This window comes from Manis javanica, chromosome 4, assembly GCF_040802235.1.
Source record: "Manis javanica isolate MJ-LG chromosome 4, MJ_LKY, whole genome shotgun sequence".
In the NCBI taxonomy this organism is placed as follows: domain Eukaryota; kingdom Metazoa; phylum Chordata; class Mammalia; order Pholidota; family Manidae; genus Manis; species Manis javanica.
The window spans coordinates 3,304,936-3,328,449 of NC_133159.1; the positions used below are offsets into that span (position 1 = coordinate 3,304,936).

Genomic DNA, 23,514 nt, shown 5'->3' on the forward strand with positions numbered 1-23,514 from the left:
ATGCTGCTGCTTCTGGAGCATGTGGGGGTGGTCATCCCTGAGCCCCCCTCCTCCTGGGGAAAGGCGTTTCTTCCCACCTCCCCGGGCCCCAGAGGAGCAAACGTGTAATGCGGGTCCTCGACCTCAGCCCTGTGGATGTTCCTGGCCTGGTAAACCTTCGTGGTGGTGCTGCCCCATGCCCTTAGGATGTTTGTGGCATCTCTGTCCTCTCACTAAATGCCAGTAGTAACCCTGAAAGATGACAACCAAAAATGTCTCCAGACTTTGCTAAATGTCCCTCGGGGGCACAATCAAGCCCAGTTAAGAAATATCGTGGGATAGAAATGCGCTCTCTGGACAGGGAGACCCGTCCAGGTGCCCTGGGTCATGTGCGGGGCAAGCCCCCAGGACCTGCAGGGCCCTGACCTCTGTATCCGGTTGGGGGGCGGATGTGGAAGAGCATCTGCTAGGTTCAGTGCCCATCCCAGCCCCTGTCCCTGGGGGGAGCCACCGTGCAGATCATCCAGGGAGTGGAGTCACCATGGTAACAGGCCACAGAGGGTCGCTTCCGGCTCTAATTTTCTGGTCCTGGTCCCACAAGTCTAGGATTGTTGGGACCTAGTTCGGAGGCTCAGAGATCTCAAGTCCCCGGGTCCAGGTCCCATGCTGACTCATTGTGACCCCAGCCAGGCGCCTTTGTGAGTGGCTCTCATTGGCATCGTCCCAACTGGGTAGTGAGGGTTTGGGATGACACTGGCATCTGGCCCCATGTGGCCACAGAACACCCGTCCACAGATGCTCCAGGAGAATGGGGTCCATCAGGAGACCAGTTGTGCTTTGCTTTGCCCGTTGCTTCTCACGTGAGCTTGGCCATGGAACCCTTTGCTAGGGCTGGCAAGTCCCGGCCCCGAGCACAGTGGTTGAGAGGGCGGCCTGGGGTGGGCTGGAGCAGATGACCATTACTCTGCTTGCAGCAAGGACGTCCTGCAATTCCCAGCAAGGCTGGCAGTGCTGGTGTGTGGTTAGGTGGACTCGCGTTAGGGTGTCCTCACATTCTCACACAGCTTCTTGAGGAGCCTGGTGCGGGAGGAGGCCACATTGCAGCGAGCACACCCTCTCTGCACGGTGCTGGCCCTTGGGTGCCGTGGAGCAGGCAGGGGGCACCATCCCTGGTCCATCTAGTGTGGGACCTGGAGCCCTGACCCAGGAGTTAGATGAGCTCTCGTCGGGGAGGGCGCCAGGAGGACCCCAGGATCCCGCACTGCCCGCTGTGCTCTGGGAAAGGAGAGCAGCCAGAGAGTCACTGTCTGGACGTTTCTGTCTGACCCAAATGAATCGTCGCTATGCTGCAGCTTCTCCGTGAATGAAATATCACGTGCGCGCCCGGCATCCACCAAGCCCATTGAAGACGAAAGCCTTCTAGGCAACCCACAGCATCTTCCTGAAACACAGGGATGCTTTTAATCATAGTAGATCACGCGGCAGAGCAAGGTGCGGCTCCGACAGGACATCACGGTGACATCGGCTGGGAATACCATTTGTGTGAGTCACGGCTTTGTTTCTTCATTAGGGAAATGGAACCAGCGCCTGCTTCCAGAAGGAAGTGTGCTCCCTTTCTGAGCCCCGGCTGCGGGCGCGGCAGACTGGGCCTGTCTCTGTTCCTGGCCGTGGTGCCAGCCTGTAGGCAGTGGGGAGCGGCACTGGCTCGGGGTGAGAGCGGGCCTCCTGAGCAGAGCGTGCCTGGGTGCCTGTGGCTCTTGCTGGCGTGGGGACACTGCCCCCTCTCTCTCCATGGCCAAGGGATCAGGGAACTTGGAGCAACATGGAATTGGGGAGAATCAGGAGTAATGGGGCCACCGGTAATTAGCACCAGCCACTGGGCACCGGGCACCAGGGTCTCCCTTCCCGACGAAAATCAGATTTCCCTGCCTGATGGGATGCATGTTCTTTCAGGGGACAGGAGATGAGGAAAGGCCTGCCCCACCTGGAGTTCCACTCTGCCTGAAGGCCGGGCAGCATGTGGCCTCTGCTGTCCCTGGAGCCACTACCCTGAGGGTTGGGATTTGTCCTCAGAAGGCTTGCTGGGGGCTCTGTCCATCCAGGACCCCAAGCCTGCAGCCCCTTGGTCTCCTGTCTTTGCAAAGAGCGAATAACACTGCCATGTTCTAGAAGGTGGCTCTGAGAGTGCCTGAGAACGAACTCCCATGGTGTCTGCCCTCCAGGCCTCCCTCCGGCTTCCTGGGGAGAGACCAGGGGCCTGGAGAACTGGGGATCCTCCCCTGCCAGCCAACATACCAAAAGCACTCGGGGCAGAGGGGCGACTGTCATCCCTCATCCACTGCGTTTGGGACCATCACTTCCTTAGATTTGTGCCATTCCATTTCTTCCAGCTGTGAAACGGGTGAGTTTTGAAGAGTTAAAAAAAAGTGGTGCTGTCCCCCAAAAGCATACACTGTGGTTGGGGACCTGCTTTCCAAGATGAGCACAGGAGAAGAGGAGGGAAGTCACCTTCTGGGGGAAACCCTGGGAAACAGTCCCCCCAGCCAGTGCTAAGGCCGCGTCAGCAGCACGAGGTCGTGTTGAGGTCAGGCACCCCGACACCACGTCACAAGCATGGCACTGCCCTTCCCTGGTTCCTTCAAGAATGCACAGCCCCAGTGTGACCCCGAGGAAAACGGCAGACAAATCCCAATGGAGGGACATTCCACAAACACCTGACCAGTCCTCAAACCGTCAAGGCCAGCAAAGACAAGGGATGTCTGAGCAACTGTCACAGCCCAGGGGAGCCCAGGGCGTGTGACCCCTGAATGTCATGTGGCATCCCTGATGGGGTCTTGGAGGGGAAAAGGACATTCGGTGACAGCTAGTGAAATCCCGATGCAGCGTGGACATTCCCTAATGGTGATGTGGTGGTAACCTGCTGAGTCATGACAGGTATGCCTGGTGACACAGGGTGCTGGCATCAGGGGTACCGGGAGTGTGGTGCCCAGGGACTTGTGTTCCTTCTCAGATTCTGCAAATCTAAAGCTATTCTAACAAGTTTATTTTAGCAGCCAGACCCACAGCAGCAGGGTGGGATCAGGGAGCATCTGGACGTGGGGCTCATGCCGAGGACAGTGCCGGTAGCCTCGGGGGGCTCCCCAGGGTCCCTGGGTCCAGGTGAAGGGGTGAGGCCTCTGGGGGGCATCGCTAAAGTGGCACGGATGGACCCACAAGAGCCAGGTGGGCTCTGGAAGAAGCGTCTCTATCCTGCCCACATCCTCAGAACCATTTCTGGCTGTGCTCTGTCAACACCGGGTACAGATGTAGGCATCTCAGAAGCGGGGAGAAGACCCCAGAGCCCACCTGCTACGACTGTCTCATGAGTGATGGAAAACTTGGAAGAGTGGAAGCCACAGGCCCACGGTCAGACCCACTTGTGCTTCAGAAGAATCGCTCCCACTGCAGCTTGTCCCTGGAGCCCGCTGATGACTCACTCTGGAGGTTGGGGGTCTTCCAGTGCTGGCATTGTGCGTGGGGGCAGGATGGGCCACCTGTCCGTCACCTGCGGTCCCAGCACATCCTGAGCTTCCTGCCTGCCCAGCCCAGATGCTCGCCGCCCCAGCTCTTCGAAGTCGACACCAGCTGCTCGCAGGAGGCAGTCCCTGCAAACTCCCTGCTGGGGTGGGGGGAGGGGAGCGCAGCCTTCCGTGCAAGAGATGTCTTTGTCTCCCTTAATTGACAGCAATTTTCTCCTGTGAAGAAAATATACAGAAGGTAGCGGATTCAATCGCAATTCGTTGAATCTTATTAAACTCTTCTTGGGGGAAAAAAAAACATAGATTTCAATAAAAATTTAAAAGGAAGAGGAGCAAGGAAGTTGCAAACTAGAAAATAAAGGGAGATAGAGCAACGGTCCCAGTTTGGAAGTGACCAGGTTGTGTGGGGGGGAGTTTGCCCCTCGTTTGAAAGCACAGGCGAGGCACTGCAGAGCATAAGCCCTCCCGGCCTGTTGTGAAGAGTGTGGATGCGGGCAGCCAGGTGCCTGAGTGACAGCGAGTCCCAGCAAAGATGGTGTGCGCAGACCGGACTGTCTTCACTGCCCGTTCATCGCAATGTGCCTGCAGCTCGGAGAGGCCGGCTCTGGCTTGGGCACCCCTTCCTTCCTCCTGCCTGCCCGGGCAAGGGCCCAGGGTTAGGACATAATGCTGTGCAATTAGATCGGTCTCCCTGATAACCTTACACACGTCTACTTCTTGAGATGTAACTTACCCTAAAATTTATAGAATGTACAGTTCAGTGGTGTTAATAGACTCAGGAGGTTGGGAGACCATTGCCACCATTAATTGCAGAAACGTTTGCCACCCCTAAAAGAAACCCTGTGACCATCAGCAGGTGCTTTCTATTCCCCACCCCTATCCCTGGGCAACCACAGGTGTACTCTGTATCTGTGTGGATTTACCAATTCTAGGTACTTCACGCCCGTGGAATCGTGTGGCACGTGACCTCATGTAACTGGCTTCTTTGGCCTCACATAATGCTCTCAGGCTTCATCCATGTTGTAGCTTGACCAACACTTCCTTCCTTTTGAAGGCCAACTAACCTTTCACTGGAGGGATGGACCACCTTTTCATGAGCATTTATCAGGTGATGGACGTGTGGGTGTTTCCATTTTCTGTTATTACGAATAATGCTGCTGTGAACATTCATGTACACATTGTGTGCTTTTAGGTTTATACCCAAGAGGGGAATGTCAGGGTCCACTGGTAACTCTAAGTCTTTTGGTAACTACCATCTGTTTCCATAGTGGCTGCACCATTTTATATTCCCACTGACCCTGACTCCCCACCCCCTCACCACCACTTGGAATGGTCCGACTTTTTGCTGGTAGCCATCCTCATGGGTTGTGGAGTTGGGGCATGGTCTTCGAGGGTCTGGGGTGCCTCACAGGTTTGTGGGAGCTGGCACTGCCTCTGCCTGCATGGGGGCCTGGCCTTCTTGGCGCCTCGCATGCCAGCTCTGACAGTGAGTGGTGTCACCTGCTGCTGCTGGGGAGGCGTGGGGTCCTTGGCTGGCTTGGGCTGTGGCTGACAGCAGCGCGGTGCCTTCCTGGGTGGCAGGGCTGTGATGTTCCTCCAGGAACCTGGATTGTGAGCTGGGGCCCTGGCCCTGTGTTGGACAGGGTCTGAGGGGAGAGTGCTCCAGGGTCCCGCCTGGTCCCAGGGCCAGCTGGAGGGATGCGAGGTGGGAGCTGCCCCTGGCGTGGTCCTTGTGCATGTGACTGGATCCCCTTTGCCAGGGAGTGTCCCTCATGTGCCTTGGGACCAGTGAGGTCTTGATGGCACAGAGACTGGCCAGGCCTGGTGACGGAGCAGGGGGCCTGGGGCCTCCCACCCCTGTAAAGAGACCGGGTCCTCTGCAGGCCAGGGAACTGGCTCCTCACCTCCCTGGGGCCCCCCTGCGCCCTCCATGCCTGGCGTGCCCTGGCTACAGTGTGGGGGGGCCCCTGTTCCACCTGCCTTCCTTTCCCCCCTCTGGACAAATCCTGCACTAAGTTGGGGGGAAGGAGGGCTGGAGGAGGGAAAGCAAGGCAGGCCTGTCCCGCCTTTGCAGTTGGTGGCTTTTTCTGCAGAACAGCTGGGCAGCGTGGAAATGAGGGGGTTTCTATGGTAACCAATTACAGCTCATGATTGGCGAAAAATGACAGGAATATCCTGTGTGTGGAGTTATGCCGGGGCAGGTGCAGGCCTGGTGCTGTGGTTATAATTTCCCGGGGCCACGCTTCTCCAAGTGCTGATGACAGGCGGGTTTGCCTGGCACAGCTCTTCAGTCAGCCTGCCTGGGGCACCTGGGGGCCTGGGGGCCTGGACAGCCTGGGGCCTGGTGGGGCTGGGTGGGGCCGGGTGGGGCCTGGGGTCCCTGGGGGGAATGAGGGGTTCTGGTGGGGCTGAGTGGGGCCTGGTGGGGCTCAGTGCAGCCAGGTGGGGCCTGGTGAGGCCTGGCAGGCCTGGTGGTGGCTGGTGGTACCCTCTGGGCTGAGAAACCACCCTTGCTTGAAGCACCTGGCTGGGGGTTGGTCTCATTTCTTTGGGGGCAGGATGCCCATCTAAGCGTGTGGAGTGGTGGAAACCAGAGGCCATCAGCCACCCACCCGCACGGACTTACCAGTGGCCCTGCTCTAGTGTCAGGGAGAGCCGCATGCTGACCTCCATCTCCATGTGCAGGGCCAGGGGCCCTCGTCCCTGCACCGAGCTTGGCTGGCTGTGCAGAGGAACAGCACATGGCAGAAACCCAGTGTGGAGGCATTAACACAATGAGCAATTCCTAAATTCGGCAGCAAAGCATTTTGATTCTGATTAGAAAACTGGGGCCTTCTTATTTAGGGCTTAGTTCTTTTTGGTAATTAGTGCTTATTAATACAAATCTCTTCCTTTTAACATCCTGATGACTGGTGGGGGCCAGCATGTTCCTGAGAATCAGTGAGAGAAGGGCCAGCCCTGGGCATGTGGGGTTCAGTGCAGAATGAGGGGGGAGCACGTACAAGCTGATGTGTACTGGTGTGTGCACACGTGGCCACACTCACACCAGAACATTGCACATATAGGGACACACAGACATACACACGCCACCTACTCACTCCCCCCCCCCCCAGATCCACACGTTCACATACTCACCAACACGCACACACACTCACAGGACTCACACATGCTCCCGGTTTGCTCCCTTTTAAAGTCATGCAACGCCTAATAAAGAGAAGCTGCCAAACCCCGCTTCTACAGGCCTAGTTTTGAGCAGCTTTTCAGGCTGGTGGCTTAGTGCGCTGAACACCCTCACCCACCGCCACCTGCAGTAGCCTCTAAAATTCTGGATTTGTGTCAATTTTCAGATGTGAGGCTAGTGACGTGCACTCACTGAATGAGCCTGTAACTTATCCTCAGTTATCAGAGCTGGTGGGAGTGGTTGCATGGGCCGGGATCCCCTCCAGGCAGTGGTTTCTCACATGACATGCCACCTGCCCAGCCCTCGCACAGAGGTGGCCAGGTTGTGTGGGGTTTGCCCTTTCTCCAGCCTTCTTGGAGCCCAGGGGGCGGACGGGGTTCCAGAGGGCTCCTGCCCTCTGGGATCAGTAGAGGGCGGGAAATGTCCATAGGGCATGCTCTTGGGCAGAGTCAGCACATCCCTAAACTTCAGCTTATCCGCAGCAGACCTCATTTCCTGGGCGAAGTCTAGAGGAGGCCCCAGATGAGCAGCTTTCCCTGTGTGAGGCCTGAGGCCGTAAGCCCGCCTTACAACAGGCACTGAGATGGGGGAGGCCAGCGGAAGGGGCGTCTGTAGAGAACGCAGCACCCAGCAGGGCCTGGGATGCCTGGCCTTGGTGCTTCTGTGGAGCCCTGCAGGTGGGACCCCGCTGAGGGTCAGAAGCCCTGGCCCTCTGCACCCCCGGAGGATTGGTCACTGAGAGCCCTGCCAGGGCCCGTAGCTCTGTAACCAGGAGGCGCATCCGCGATGCTGCTCCCACCCCGGCCACCCTGCCTCCATTTTTTTCCTGTTGGAAGCCTAGCAGACCAAGGGGGGGCTCTGAGTCGCCTTGTCAGCTGACAGGTGGGGGTCGGACTCGGTTTCCCGGCCACGCAGTGGGCTGTGGTCCTGCAGAGTCTTCTGCCATGGAGGTGGGCGGGGTGCGGTGGGCGCCCTGGGAATGGCCTGAGCAGGCCCTCTGGACTGAATGAGAGGGGCTGGGTCCCTCCCTGATGGACGGGCTCCTCCCGGTGGGGGTGGGGAGCCCAGCCGCCCAGCCCACTGATGCCCCTCTCTTTTCCGTGCAGCTCCATGTCCATCCGCTGGCCGGGCTGCCCCCTAGGAAGCCATGCTTGGATACTTATAGCCATGTTCCAGCTTGCCATGGAGTTTCCCGCCTGTGAGGCCCTGGGCCCGGGCCCCGAGTTCCGGCCTCTGCCGCGGCCGCCCCAGCGGCCGCCCCGTCTGTGGAGTGCGAGGAGCAGCCAGCTGGCGCGGGTCCCCGTTCCCTTGTGGAGCCCCCGGCCACCCCGCATTGAACACAGCCACGGGCAGATGCAAAGTCCACGAGCCAAGCGAGTGCACAGACCCAGGGACCAGGTGGCTGCCCTGGTGCCCAAAGTGGGGCTCCCCAAGCCCCCAGCTTCTGCCAAACCCAGCTCACCCCTGGACTCCCCCACGTCACCATCAGCGGTGACAAGTAGTGGGGCTGCCACGGACCAACAGGCCCTCCTGAGGAGGGGGAAGAGGCACCTGCAAGGGGCCAGTTTCAACAGCTTTGACTTCCGGGGCGGCAGGCCCACCACTGAGACGGAGTTCATTGCCTGGGGGCCCACCGGGGAGGAGGAGGCCCCCGAATCCAACACCTTTCCGGGCGTGTATGGCCCTACCACGGTCTCCATTTTGCAGACACGGAAGACAACTGTGGCCTCCCCGACCCCCGCTACAGCCACCACGGCCACCTCCATGCCACTGCAGACTAAGGGGGTCACCGCACCCCTGGGCCCCAGGAATAGGATCCCTGTTGGGGTCAGCACAACGGAGCCTTCCACCAGTTCCAGCAGAGACAGTGGCAAAGACACCAAGTCCCCTCCTCGGATCCTGGGGGAGACCTCAGGTACACCCCCTCTCTCTGGTTGGGGTTCGGTTGGGGTGGCGGTGCCTGGGGGTGGCCAAGGAGGGATGCTGAGCTCTGTGGGACTCTCACTTCCCAGTGGCGGAATGCGGACCAACTTCAAGGGGCCGAGAGTTGAGTGTGGGGCCTCAGGGAGAGATGGGGTACACGCATGTGTACTGGCAGATGTCGGCAGATGTCGGCTGTGTTCGGAAGGAGGGAGCCAGTGTTGTGGCTGGTGGGGGCAGACGGGAGAGTCTCCCCCTAGTGGGGACCTGGACGTGGATGCAGTGCCCTCCGCGCCCGTCTGAGGGGGTCTGACCCTGCCAGACACAGGGCCACAGCTCCCGAGGGGCCAGCCTGAAGTAGGACGGAGCGAGGGGCATGTGGAGCTTCAGAGGCTGTTGCGAGTGTGGCCTACAGCTGGGTGACTGCTGGGTTGGCCCAGAGCTAGGCCTCACCTTACGCAGTGGGAGAGGCGGGCCGGGCCTGGGGATGAGCTCCCCTGGCCTTACGGAGGCTTCACAGACTGACTTGGGCTGCGGAGCACCTTCCCTGGACATGCGTTAGGAGGCGTTCGGAGAATGGGCCTAGAGCAGCTGGCTTTGGTCTTTCTGCCTGTTTCTCCAGGTGCACATGGATGACGGCCCTTCTGGGGCTTGGCAATACCTGCTGCAGTGTGGTTTTGCTTTGCCTCCTCCTCCACCTGCTTCAGAGTGACCTTGGCGATCTCCCACGCCAAAGCTTGTGCTTGTCCCCTCACTGGTAGCCACCGGCATGTACTCGGCTTTACCGCTGGCCGGGGGAGAGCCTGGGACCCCCTGGTTCCAACCCGCGTCCAGTTCCAGCGGTCCTTCTGGAACAGGCCGTGGCCCCACACCCACCATGACTCAGAAGTTCAGAGCCCGGACCTGTGTGTGCACATCACAGACAAGCAGCCATATTTGCTAACTCCCCAAAGCAGGCTGCGAATCCCAGGGTGGGGGCACAGGCAGGGGTAGAGCGCCACACCCCTCCTGCCCCCTAAGCCTGCTCCCCCACATCCAGGGGGTTTGGGCTCCAGGCGCTCCACATGGGGCCTTTCAGAACCCAGGGGATGGAGAAGAATAATTGCCCCTTGGGGTCCGTCTACAGCACCATTGCCAGAGTTTCTCTCTTGACTGTGTCTGTTCCAGACTCCGCCTCCCAGCCAGCAGGCAGGCCAGGGTGGGTAGCTGGATAGGTTTCCATGGAGTGGGTGGCTTTTGTTTCATGACCTACTTCCTTCCTTTACCTAGACAGGAGAACTGCAGTTTTTATTCTGAGCAGTTTTTCCCTAGAGAGCAGCCTGTCTGTGAAAGCAAACTCAAGCTCCATCTCAGTGCCAGGGGCTGGGGGCCAGGCCTGGGGGTAGCGGCGTGAGCCTGGGAGCTCCGCAGGAGAGGGTCGCAGGGCCAAGCCTCCGCCGTCTCCCACACAGCCTCCTTCCGGAATCTACAGACGCAGAGAGTCAGCAGTCCATCATTTCTGTGCCAGGCGCCCGAGAGCAGTTTTTACAAAGCATTTGTTTTAATCTCAATAAACCCACAAACCGTCATCATAATAGAATTTAGAGGTTGCATTCGTTTACTGTCATCTCTGCATACGTCACTTTATATATAGACATGGATGAGAGAGTGAGTTCCCATTTATTCCAAATTACATTTGTTATTCCTAAAGTTAAACGCCCGGGACAGCATTATAAGGCTTAGCGAATTAATTCACAGCACATTGGATGTTGCTGATCCAACTCAACAGATGCTTATCTTGGAAAAGATTTATGGTTCTTATAATATAATCTGGTGCTAGATTAATTTGTTTAGCAAAACAGATTTAAAGGGGAGAAATAAGTGTCTTTGCTTCTAGTGCAGAGAAATATTAACTCAGGGAAGTGATCCTATGTGCTGACAAGGGACAGCCCATGGTCCGCAGCTTTGGAAATGCCAGGCGATCCCTCTGCACGGGATCATCAGAGCCCAGCTGGCCCTGCATCAGTGACCCAGGCCCTGGGGTGCTGAGAGCCCGACAGGAGTCCCACGAATCCCACTCGCCGTGGCAGACATCAGATATAGATCTGGGCCCCCGACTCTTTGTGGAGGGTGGCAGCTACTCACTCACGGGATGGAATTTAAGGTGGTGGGAGTGGTCTCGGGAACCCCAGAGCTGTGGTCTGCGAGGCTGTGCGTGCCGTGGTTAGGAGCGTGCGCCTCCACTCAGCAGATCCACGCGCGACTCTGGGCTCTGCTGGGTGGAGCTGAGTGATCCTGGGAAAGTTTTCTTCTCCCTTGGCTTCATTTCGTTCATCAGCAGAATGAAAGTGCAGAAGTCTCTTTCTTGAACAATTGCTGTGAGGATTCAGTTAATCAATAACAAGTGAAAATATATGGTTCCTGGCACCTAAGAATCCTCCATGCATGCCAGTTGTTTTTATACCCAGGAAGAATAAATGAGGAGAGGGTTGCAGGTGTCGAGGGCGAACAGGCTGCCAGGGCCATGGGAGTCTTGCCATCTCAGACACACCCACCTTGGCCCACTCACTCCTGGGGGCACCCCAAATTCTGTAATACAGGTTTGAGGAAGTGACGAAGACTTTAAATCAGTCCTGTTGCACAGATAGAGTGTCTTTGGAATCAGGTTTCAGAAGTTAGGAGTTATTATTTTTGCTTCTATAGAGAAATATTTAGAAGAGGGGTGTTACAGTTTCCTATCTGACCGTAGCTCAGACACTGTGGGCATGGAAAGGGCAGGTGTCTGGTGACCTGGGGACTCTGAAATCTCTCTGGAGCTAGTATTGCATGGAATAGCTGCTGGAATCATCAAAGGGCTCCTCTCCCAGGAATCTCCCTGCAAGTGAAGTGACTGGGAAAGCTCTCCCAGCTTCACTGCAGTGGTTAAGAGCATCACGGCCTGCCTTTGGATTCCCGGCTTCATCTTGTATTCATTAGCTGTGTGAGCTCGGACAACTTGCTTGTCCTCTCTGTGCCTCAGTGGGGATTATATAATTAATTATCTCATAATGTTGTAAAATTAACTGAGATAGTGTATGCCACGTATTCAAGACACAGCAGCTGCTTGGTACATATTTGCTGCTATTAATATAATCATGATGATGGTGATACTGAAAGTGATGTTGGTGTTGATGGTGGTGAAGGCGATTATGGTGGTGATGGTGACGGTGGTGGTTACGGTTTGGGGTGGTGGTGATGGTGCAGTGGTGACGGCGGTGGTGGTTGTGGCACTGGTGTTGGTGTTGGTGGTGTTTGTGGTGGTGGTCCTGGTGGTGGTGGTGATGGCGATGGTCACGGTGGTATTGGTGGTGTTTGTGGCAGTGATGGTGGTAGTGGTTGTAATGGTGGTGATGGTGGTGGTGGTGGTGGTGGGGTGGTGGTCCTGGTGGTGGTGGTGGGGCGGTGGTGGTATTGTTGCTGGTGGTGGTGGTGGTGGTGGTGGTGGTGACGATAGTGACGATCACGAAGACCGTCATCTTTGTGACTGTTTGTTGCCATCTGCTTTTGCTGCTCCATGTGGGCTCCTCCGACGAGGCCGCATGTCCTCATCCCTGACCTCGGTGCTCCAGGCAGAGGTTTAGAGGGCACTAGCCAGACTTGCTTGGCATGGAAAGTCACCAGGCTCAGGTTCCCCGAGGCACTGAGCTCCTGCCTGAAAAGGTAAGTGTCAGACAGGTGAGAAGTCATGTGAGGCCAGGAGAGGAGGACTCTGATGGCAAAGTACCATCGTCCCGTGACGGCTCTCCTGTTGGTCAGGCTCTGCACGGAACCACCGTCTCCTGGGAGAAAAACGGAAAGTTTCTTCCAGGGCTTTAATCTTAAAACTCATAAAGGGAGCTGTTCAGGGCTCAAGTCAGCTGATTCCAGTGATGCCTTTGCTTCAGCGGATCTCCTGGGCATGCAGTTGGTGTTCAGTAAAGGTCTCCTGGACCTGGTGTTCTGAGATCCTGCCTGCTGGCCCCTGGTGCTGACGCTCTCCAGCCTGCTCAGACATCTTTGGTGTTTCCCTTAACGGTCTGTGTTCACAGATCCAGGAACCCCACCTAGGAGGGGCTGAGGAGCTGTTTAGGGCTCATTGTCATTCAAGGCATGTTCCCATTTGGGTCAATCACATATTCATGACACCAGCAGCTCAAGGATGCGATGGCTCAGATGTCATCCCAGTCCTGCCTGGTAATTTTTACAGTGGAATTCACTCATGCATTTTCAAGGGTGATTTCGCAGTTGCTTCGTCCTTGTCTCCAGGGGGCTGTCAGTGTCCTTTGGGTGTGTCCCTCAGTGAGCACGAGGGACAAGCTGGTGCCATCTTTTCTTGCTCGAATCGTCAGCTGATCTGAACAGCAGAGCGAGATCAGGAACTAGTCTCCTGATGAGGACGTATTTTCTAAATGACAAATCAAGGAGAAGGGAGTTAGGAGTGGACGTAAGCGGAGGCATGTGCCCTCCCCTCCTGTTCAAAGCTGTGATGGCAGTTTAAATGCTGAGCCCCTTTTAATTAACTTGCTGGGTGTTTGCTAACAGGGAACTGAATCCAGCCTTAATTTAAAGATATCTGAAGCAAATGACTCATGAACTTCAAAAGTTTTGAGTGGCTTGACTGGGATAAGGGCACCAGTAAACAAATGATCCCCTCGGGCTCTCTGCATTACGCCTCCTAGACTCTAGACGGCGAGGCTAGGCTTCAGGGTGTTAGCTGGCACTTGCCCAGTGGAGGCATGGTTTCAGAGGGTGCCCCATCCTGGCCACAGGCGGGATCCTGCGTGCCTGCCGACAGCTCCCTGGACCCATCCTGCCTCCCAGCGTGTGCCTTTACTTTTGCTGAGCAAAGCTGTGTTTACACCACTGCATAAATGGGCTCTGACTCATCAAAGCCAGCCTCCAACTCTTCCGGAGATGACTCTACCCTGGGCTTCCTTTCAGTCCCTTTTCACACGCTCCTTGCTGCAACTCGCTGCATTCAGTGCCCCCCAACCCTTTCTGTTTCCCCCCCCGAGCCTCCTCCTCCTCCTAAGAGCAAGTTAGGGGTCAGGAAGGGCCTTTGCGTCTTGCAGAACCACAGCTAGTCAGGTATGGGGAGCTGCAGAGACCTTCTTGTAGAATGTGTGTCTCCCTTACATCTAGCACGTCACTAAACGCTGGGTTGATAACAGATCCATTTGCTCATCGGTGGATTGAATTAATGGTTTTCATCCACTCATGGGGGAATGATTCTAAGCACAGAGATTAAATATTAGGCAGAGCATCATTTTTAGAATTCTTGTTTGTCTTTGCCAAGAACACAGGTTTCAGAATTTCTAGCTTAGGGTCTGCCATGCAGTGACCCGTCAACTCCACCCGGAGGTGCCGTGCCTTGTGGTGGGGAGGGGGAGGGGATGGAGAACCGGCCCCTTGTCCCCTTTCCACGGAGTTTGCAGGTCTGTTTGGAAAAACCATAGGGGTAAGGACACAAGCTTGCCCAAGAGAGAAATGGCAGTTAAGAACAGGGATGGGAATGTCACAAAGCCACACTTAAGCAATTGCACAGCTGTCATTCTGGAAGCACAGGTCAAAAGAGGAGGGGGCCATTCCAGGTAGGAAGGACCCCAGTCCCCAGGTTTCTTGGCTAGTAAATGGGGTCCTGACAGATGGGGAGGTGAGACCTGAATGGTAGAGGGAGCTGGGCAGGCGGCCCCAGGACTATCTCCTCACCCTTAGAACAGATGCTGGGTGAGAAGCCCTTGAGGCCCCTGCAGCCCTGAGCTGCCATTAGCGTGGCTGAGGCCCTGAGCTCAATTCCCTCCTTCTAGTGCCGACACCTGCCATCCTGGTGGGCCAGGCAGAGGCAGCAAGCCTGCAGCAAGCACCTGTGCACAGGCAGGCTCTGGGGCTGGCGAGGCAGACGGCGAACCCTGGACTTCAGAGCTGCCCTCTGGGAGTGAGAAGCTGGGTGAAGCCTGTCCCCGAACCCTGCTCAGGAGTGGCTCTGCACCAGGACCACCTAACTTGAAGGGGTCCCCCATGAATCTACCTGGTGAGAGAAGCATTGCCCCCACCTTCACCAGGTGAAGCTGCAGCGCCCCCCAGAGGTCGTCAGCCAGGATGGGGCAGGCGTGTAACCAACGTGCCATATGGGGGAAGATAGGCGTCCGGGTCTTCGATTTCACTGTGGTTCAGTGACTCTCCACCTTGACGTCTGTTGTTGGTAGATGATGACAATAACAGAGGAGGAGTGGGTTTCCCTTTCTGGAAGTTCCTTTCGGCAGTGGGGATGGACGTGACATGTATGTAGGGGGTAAAGCTGGTGCCCAGTGGGGAGGGCACCTGAGGGTCAGGACGAGTGGATGCCTAGCCCAGGCTGCTCTGGCTGTTCCGTGACCTTCCTGTGCCCGGAAGGCTTTGGGCAGTGAGACCCATGCAGGAAACATCAGGCGCAGCCCCAGTGAGTGGTCTGTGGGCACGCCATCCAGGGGGCGTGGGCCTGGGGAGGCTGTGTGCTGGGGCTTGGCTGGGGACAGCTGGCTGCCCAGGCCGCTGCGCACAGCCTCCCTTCCCGTGGCCAGAGCAGCCCTCCAGGTTCACTGCACATGTCCTCACATCTGCCCTAGGAAGAGGGTCCCGCAGGGTCGGGGGTCATGGGCCTGGAGCCAGGGCCCTTTCCTTGGCTCTGGGGTCTCTGCCCACCACAGCCCTGCTGCCAGAAGTGTCGAGGCACCCTGGGTTGGGGCCTGAATCCAAGAGATAGCTGGCTGCCTTATTCACTCGGACGTCCTGGCCCATGCATGAGGTCCGAGGGTAAAAGAAACGTTCCTGTCTTCTTGGACCTTCCATGGGCTCCAGGGGCCCCTCTCCATCAACAGATCCCACGCCGGGGGGTGGGAGACTCAGATGGCCCCCTCCCCACCCAGCAGCTCAGGCCCCGGCCAGGACTCCATGGATGTGTGCTGGGACTGGAGGCTGAGCCTCAGGTCCGCACTGGGGTCCCCATCACTCTCCCCACCTCTGCACAGAGAGGACATTGGTGTCATTCATGGAGAGGGGCAGGGAGATGGCTTGGAGGACAGAGGTGGCTGGAGAACATGGGACTGAGTGGAGATGGCCAGGGGCAGGAGAAAGTCCAGTGCTCCAGGGTGGGCTTCTGGACTGTGTGAGCCCAGGGCCTGAGTTGACAGCATGCGTCACTCATTTTCAGTATGTCTTGTCTTAGGATGTGTAACCTCCCTAAACCAGTGGCTCTCAAAACTCTTGTCACACCCCAGCTACAGTTCACAGAAAATAGAAAGGAAAGTAATTATGAGAAATGTCAATCTATGTAGATCTTCACTGGAACGCATAATGAGGGGGTCACAGGCCCACCCCAGGAACGTGACAGCAAGTCCACCTGAGGCAGGTGTGGGCATGGAGGCAGGTGGCTTTCTGCAATGGTGAATAACTCTCGGTGATGTCCCAGGCACAGCCTTCTTTTGATGTGTATGTGGTGGTCGTGTTCTTAGAAACTCGGGTGCTTAATAAAACTATGCAAAAAATACTGAGGGCTTGAACCTGGAATGGAGGGGCTTTGTGCGCTCAGAGCATTGTTGCAGGGGTGTGACGTCTGACAGTCACACAGGGTAGAGGGCCGTGGGTGGGTGTGAACATCTGTGTGCACCACAGGGCAGTAGGTGTCCTGGCCCTTCTCAGCTACTGTCAGTTGCTGTGACAGCCAAATACGTCCCCACATCCCTAGAAGCCCCTGGACCCCAGGATCCCTGCTCTGGCCCTGGACGTTCCACAGGCGACGTCCACCCTGGGTAGGTCCTGTGCGTGCTGACACTGCATGCTGTGCACAGAAGGGCCACTGTCATCTGTACATGAGTGTCCTGGGGCCACAGTAACAGCCACCACAGACTGGGGGCTTGGAACACCAGAAGGCCATCCTCTCCCGTTCTGGAGGCTGGAAGTCCAAAAATCCAGGTGTGGGCAGGGCCAGGATCCCTCCGGAGGCCCTAGGGGAGGATGCTGCCTGCCCCTTCCAGTTCCTCGTGGCCCTAGGTATCCCTCAGCTCATGACCACATTGCTCCTGTCTCTACCTTTGTCTTCATGTGGCGCGTCCCCGCTGCGTCTATGTCTCTCCTCTTTTTATAAGGACACCAGCCATTGGATTTAGGGTCAACCCTAATCCAGGCTGGGATCATCCTGAGATCCTTAGTTACCTCTGCAAAGATCCTTTTTCTGAATAAGGCACCTTCGCTCATTCTGGGAATGAAGACAGGCACATAGCTTTTGGGGGTGCCCTTCGCCCCACTCCAGTGGGAGGAACTCTGCTGGGGGCTGGCAGCTGGGGGTTTTCTCCTGCAGAGGAGGAGGATTGTAGATCATTCATCTGCCCCCAACCGCAGTCTTGCTGGAGTAGAAGGAAGCCCTGGGGAGGGCATCAGCCCCACCCTCACTGCCCCCCGTGCCCCTTGGGTGCCCCTGGCTGCAGAAAACGGGACCTTCCTTTGTAAAAAGCGAGCTTCACAAACAGGTCAGAGATGGAGATGCCAACCTGTCATCCGCCTCATCCCCCGGACCCGTCACACAGTGGAGGTTAGATGGAGCCCCTGTTTCCAAAGGTTGAAGCTTGAGTAACAAGACACCAGGCGAAGACAATCCTGCCTCCTTTGATATTTGGGCAGGCAGACAGGGGACTGGCTGGCCCTTCCAGGCCATCATTTGGATAATGGGAGCATCTAGGCTCAGCCATGGGGCTGCTACTTAATGGAAGAGACACTTCAACCTGGCCTCCTGTCACCCCAAACTTCCATGGGGGTGGGCACATTGGGGGGAAGAACTGAGACGGGGCAAGGGGAAGGAAGGCAGGAAGGTTTTACGTTCCCAAAAGACCCGGAAGACTCAGGCCCCACTGTCACGTCCCCAGGTGCAGTTTGTCCTTCCAGGCTGTCAATCACTGTCTGGACACTTAAAACCCAGGTCCACCCCCCAGGGGGGAGAGGCACCTCTCTGGCTCTGGTGCAAAGAACAGCAGTTGGGAGGGAGGGAGAGGGGACCTCCTTGGACGCCCTCAGGAGCACCCGGGAGCCTCTCCTTGACCAGTCTCCTGCTTCTCCCGCTGCTGGGGAGGCATCTGCCGTGCTTCCATGCCCCCCCTCACTGCTGCCCAGACCCCCAGAGCCCCTGAATCTATGTCTCCACCTCATGATCTGCGGGCACACCGTATTTTACAACCAGTTGCTCAGCTGTCGGGCCGCCCCACCCCCACCAATACCAGGAACAGCAATTGCTCCCTCAGTGCTCAGGGCTTTCCACGGCCATCACCAGCCTGGGAATCCGTGAGGGGCAGCAGCAAGCCTCGTGCCCCAAGTGCCATCACAAGCCCCAGATCCACATCGGTAGCCCCCGCCAGCTCCCCGTGGTTTTCTGCGCAGTGTACAAACTGCGATTTCTGGGCTTAGAGGCAGTGGTGGGAAGGGGCACGCAGGTGAGCGGCCATGCCAGTCTTCAGATCTGTAGGCGAGGGACAGAGGAAATGCGAGGGGGAAGCAGGATAGTACCGTTCACGCTTTAGATGGTACCAAAGCCTAGAGCGAGAGGAGACGATGCTTCTGCACAGACTGTGCGCCCCAGTCTCGGTGCTCGCCAGCGCTGTGTGGACTCATCCAGCCCAGGACACGCCCGCCAGCCTTCACCACCACACCACTGTGTGGGCAGATGTGGGGCACGGGTCTGCCCTGGGTCCAGAGCGTCTGGAGGAAAGAATGAGGCTGCCTGCCTGTGCCACCCACAGGCTCCAGGTAGCAGGGAAGCCAACCCAGCTGGACTGAGGCTGGCCTGTCCCCAGAAGCGGGTACAGACAGCGCCCGCGGGAGGGGAGTCCTGTCCAAGTGTGGAAAGGCTTCCTCGGCAGGAGTAAGGGGCATCTCCTCCCAGCACGCAGTGGGAGGTCAGTCGTTTGGTGGCAAAGCTGAGGCCCAAATCCCTGCCCCTGGGAGCCATGGAGAAGCAGCAGGGTGGTGGTCCCAGGTGTGCATGGTGCAGCCCCTCTCTCAGATCCTGGGTGGCGCCCCAGGGCTGTCCCTGCTGATGCGCTCAGCAGATGCCCTGCTGTGGTCCTCGGACGTGCCCTCCCCTCCACGGAAGTGTGCCCACTGGGGTGGGGCTGCCCAGGGCCGCGTCGGGGCTCAATAAGGGAGTCTTTGTGGGACACCTGCCTCGCCTCATGAATGAGGCTTGGAAAGAGCCAGCGCTTCCCTGGGCCCTGTTGCCTTAGTGGCCAGTCCAGTATTCACATCCTGGTCACCTGACCCTCCTGTAGCCTTTGGGCGGTGATGAGCCGGCCCCAGAGCACTCCTCCCAGTGGGGGCCTCACTTAAAGACTTTCATGTTAAAATGTAAAGGGCAGAGATGTCTGGGGAGGATTCAGGTTGACAAAGGTAAGCAGGTTTTCCTGATACAGGACTCCTGGAGCAACTGTTATGGGAATGTGCGCATCAGTAGGCTGGCGTAGATCGTGCACTGCCTGTCGGGGGAGGGACGTGACGGTGTTTGCCAAACTTACTAGACTGCGGAACCCTGAGTGTGGAGACTGCCAGGATGGTGTCACTCTTTGGGAAGTGCCTCTCCAGTGGCTGTGTGGTCCGCAGATGGCAGCCTTGGGGGTTCACCTCACCATCAGCTTAGCCGGCACTGACGGTGGGTCAGGGTGTCAAGACCGGCACTTTACGGGACTTAGAGCAGGTTGGCGAACTATGACCCTTGGTGCAAATCTGGCCCTGCACCTGCCTTTGTAAATAAAGTTTTATTGGAACCCAGACACAGTCAGTTATATGGTGTCTACTGCTGTGTTCTTATTTCAGTGGCAGAGTTGAGTAGTTGCAGCAGAGACCGTACAACCCACAGAGCTGAAATACTCTACGGCCCTTTCTGGGAAAAGTCGCTGTCCCCCAGACTAGAGTCATGCCCGAAGTGACCCCCAGTTAGAAAGGTGGAAGGGCCGGGCCTGCAGGCAGACACCTGGATTGCTTCTGTTTGGGGAACTGAGATGGGGTGCGCATGGGCGGGAAGAGGGATAACCGTGACAGAAGGACCCGGGCGGTGTGGGCGGCGGGGCCGAGCGCGCCGCGTGCTGATCACGTGGGCGCTACAGGCTGGCCTGGGGGGGTGGGGCTCAGGTGGGAGGTGCTGGGTGGCCTTGGTTGTAAGATGGATATGACTGTTAGGGTGTTGTAGGGTGTTCGGGGCGTCAGAGCCCCACTGAGCTAGGCTTCCCCCCCTCCTGCCCTTCCTCCTCCAGAGGGATCGAGATTGGCACGCTTTGGGGTTCATGAGGCAGCGCTCGGCCGCCTTCCTGAGCTTCTGGTCTAGGGCGAGATGGGAGCAAGCCCACATGGACTCTGGTATGTCATGGAGACACGCTCGGTCCTCAAGTCGTGACGGGGTGGGCCTGGGCGGGCCGATCTAGGGGTGTTGGTCAAGGAAGAGCGCCAGATGACAGAAGTGGGGGCACAGCCAGGCGTGTCCCACTGCATCCGGGGCTGAGAGTTGGGCCCCAGATGGCCTCAATTCCAAGAGGTTCACCCTGGGGGCCCCGAGATGCCCTCAGGCTGGGGGCTTGGCCTTCTCAGGGGGCGTCCTAACATCGGCTTGGGCTGCCGTGACAGCACTGACGGCCTGGCGGATACAACAGGTTATTTCCTCGCTGTCCAGAGGCTTAACTTCCCATATAAGGTGTCCACAGGGCTGGGTCTTCTGAGGCCTCTCCTTGGCGGGTAGACGGCCACCACCTCGCTGTGTCCTCACGTGGCCTCCCCTCTGGGCGTGGAGAGCGTGCTCTCTGGTGTCCTCTCCCTCCCTTTTAGCTACACTGGCCTATTAGGTCGGGCCTTCAACCTAATGACCTAATTTAGCCTTAACTGCCTCCTTAAAGGCCCATCTCCCAATACAGTCACGTTTTGGGGTGGGGGGGACACAGTTCAGCCCATAGTCCGGGGTGAGAGAGGAATTGGTAGTCCAGTTCCCGTGGGGATGAAGACAGTGGGTGTGGGGGGTGGGCCGCGGAACCCCTTAGTGGAGGCTGTGGAATGACTGCATGTGTGTGTGTTTTGGGGGCACCCCTCAGGGAGCCAGATGGGAACCTCACAGTGCTCAGGAGTTGTGTGCACTCCGAGGACACCCGTCCAGTACCCCATCATTTCTTACAATCGATCTAGGGGGGCTCTTAGTAATGCAACATTCGGGAAGCATTTCCTGGGGTGCCGTCTGCTACCTGGAGTTGAGTGGGCTTCTCATTGGCAGTGTGTCTGGCTGGGGTGGCAAGTTTGGGAGCCTGGGGGAGATTCAGGGTGGGGGGGCGAGTCTGAGAGGGCGGCAGTTGTGGACTCAGTTTACCCAAAAGTGGGTTTAAGGCCCTGGTGCCCTGTTTGAGCTCAGCGAGGGAGACAGTCTCCATCTGATGAAGTGGGACAGGAGGCAGGATGGAGGGCCCTGGAGACGCAGGGCTTTGGCTTCAACGTGGTTTCTCCCTGGTGGAGAATCCATGTGCAGAAGGCCCACGGAGCCTGGCGGGGTGGCTGCCCGCCAAAGCGGGACATCCACAGGGTGCTGCCGGGGTAGCTGGTGTCTGGCTGGCACCACTGGGTGGCACATTGCTTAGCCGTGGCAGGAAAGGCCTGGGTGGAAGCCCCAGGCACCTCAGAATGAGAGGACTCCTGGTCGCCCTTTGTCCCTCTGAGCCCAGGGCCAGGCATGCAGAGTGCTGGGGGGCCCCGGCCCCAGCCCTCTGTTCTCAGAGCTTTTGAGCCAGTTACCTTTGCTGCCGTTCCTCCCCTTAGCTGAGGAAACGTGCTCCCCAACCTGCACTTCTCACACAGCCACATGGAGCAGTAGCTCTGCCCACTCCCTGCCCCAGTCTGTCTGCCCGTGACACCCACCTCCTGGGAGATGACTCATGGGGTCCCCTCTCCTGGACATGGTGACCTGGCACCACGCAGGCCTGCCTGGCCAGCACACTCACTAGGGACACTCTCCTGCTGGCCTTGAACAGGCAGCAGCCATGTGGTGGGACTGCCTTTGGGGGCCACGGGGCAGGGGACTGCAGGCAGCCTCTAGCTGCTGAGGATGGTCCCCACCAACAGCCAGCAGGAAGTCAGGCTGGCAGTCCCACAGCCACGGGAAAACGGGTTCTTCCAGTGCCAGGAAGCGAGCTTGCAGGTGGGCCTTCCCAGGTCGGGCTTCCACATGAGAGAGCGCGTCCTGGCCCTGGAGGTCGGAGCCTCAGAGCGGTGGGCACCTCTGGCCCCACTGGCACCTCTGGACCCCGGAGTCCCTGAGCCCACAGACAGAGGACCTACAAAGCCACAGTGGGCGTCCTGACCCGCAGAGACTGACATAATAGGTGGTGTTCAGCCTCTGAGTTGTGGCCGATTGTTAGGCGATAGCATGGATGGCGAGTTCCCCCTGGCAGCTGGAGATGGCCAGTACGTGGGTTTGAATGAGCAAATGAAGGCATGAATAAACGGCGGCCACAGGGACGGGCCCAGGACTCCCTCCGGTACTGTGGCCCCCCTTCACTGGCTCGTGAAGCCCTTGCCTGAGCCGGTGCAGAGAGAAGCACCAAGCCCCCGGAAGCTTCTGTCTTGGGCCTCAGATCCTGTCTCCCAGGGGGTTCCCTCTCATCCTCGGTCCCTCCTCCTGGTGGGCTCTCTGTCATCACTCCCCCATTGGACTCCACCTCCCTGGCCCGTCACCACACTTGTGGGCTCTCAGGGGTGTCCATGACCCTCAGCCCTGGCTGCCGACCCCCACTAGGCCCTGATGTTCAGGGGGCGTGCCACCCCCGAGGGACCTGCCCCTACACTCCTACTCCTGGCCCTGGCTAGCACGGAGCCCATTCCTCTGCTGTGTCCTGGGAAAAAGTCACTGATATGAATTATTCATCAGCCTGAAGAGATGGATCATTAATTGATAAACTCAGCCACCCCGACTTCCCACCCGTGAACAATGCCTGCAGGGGATGAGTAAGCGGCCGAGATCACAGCCAGGATGCTGACCACCTCTGCCCTTCCCTGAGGCTGGGGAGCAGGTCCGAGTGGGGAGAACAGTGGACAAGCTCCATGTCCCCATAGGTGTCACCACATTGACCCAGACACTCTGGCAGGCCAGCTGCAGGGGGTGGGCCAGGCGCTGGAGGCGGGAGAGCCGTGTGCTGTCTGGCTCCGTATGCAGGCCCCCCACTCCGGAGAGCTCCACGCTCAGCCATCAGGATGACCTGCGTGGTCCACACGCCTGCTTGCCCAATCCTGAGTTGGTGCCAGTGTGTCACCACAGCATATTAGCTGGGCTAAATAAAAGCTCCGTGTGGGGTGGGGTGTGACCTCCTGCCTTGGGTCCCTCTGAGCTTGCCCTGGGCTGGACTGCTGCAGATTGGGGCTTCCACGCAGACTTGTGTGGCCTCAGTTCTGCAGGTGGGATGTCCAGGATCACGGACTGGGCACGGCTGGGCCTTCCGAGGGCTGCGAGGGGGAGTCTGTTCCAGGCCAGCGTCCTGGCTTCTGGGGGCCCTGGGAGCTCTTGGCCTGCAGATTGCCCTCTTCTGTCCATGTCTGAATGTCCCTTTGTTATAAGGACACCAGTCATATTGGATCAGGGTTTGCCCCAATTTTGACTTGATTACCTTTGCAAAGACTCTCTTTCCAAATAAGGCCACACTCAGTTACACTGGGGGCTAGGACTTTAGCATCTTTTAAAAGGGGGTGACAGACTTCAGTGCTAATAGTACCCCTGCCTTCTGCACAAAGTGCAACTTGTCTCCCTTCTCTCTGGGCAAAGAAGTCTTGTCAACAGATGGCTCCTGTGTGGCCCCAAGAGAGCAAAACCTGGGGAGGGAGGGGTGTTTGGTAAGGGGAGAATGGTAAGTTCTGGAACTTTCTGTCCACCCCTGGCAG

At 57.8% G+C, this 23,514-nt stretch overlaps 1 protein-coding gene across 1 annotated transcript in view; it reads left to right on the forward strand.

Annotated features, from left to right (window-relative positions):
* AJAP1 (adherens junctions associated protein 1) overlaps nucleotides 1-23,514 on the forward strand; it is a 120,344-nt gene that overhangs the window by 45,732 nt on the left and 51,098 nt on the right. Inside the window, exon 2 of the mRNA XM_037000136.2 lies at nucleotides 7,785-8,593. Coding sequence (XP_036856031.1) covers nucleotides 7,785-8,593 — 809 coding nt within the window. The remainder of the gene's footprint in view (nucleotides 1-7,784; nucleotides 8,594-23,514) is intronic.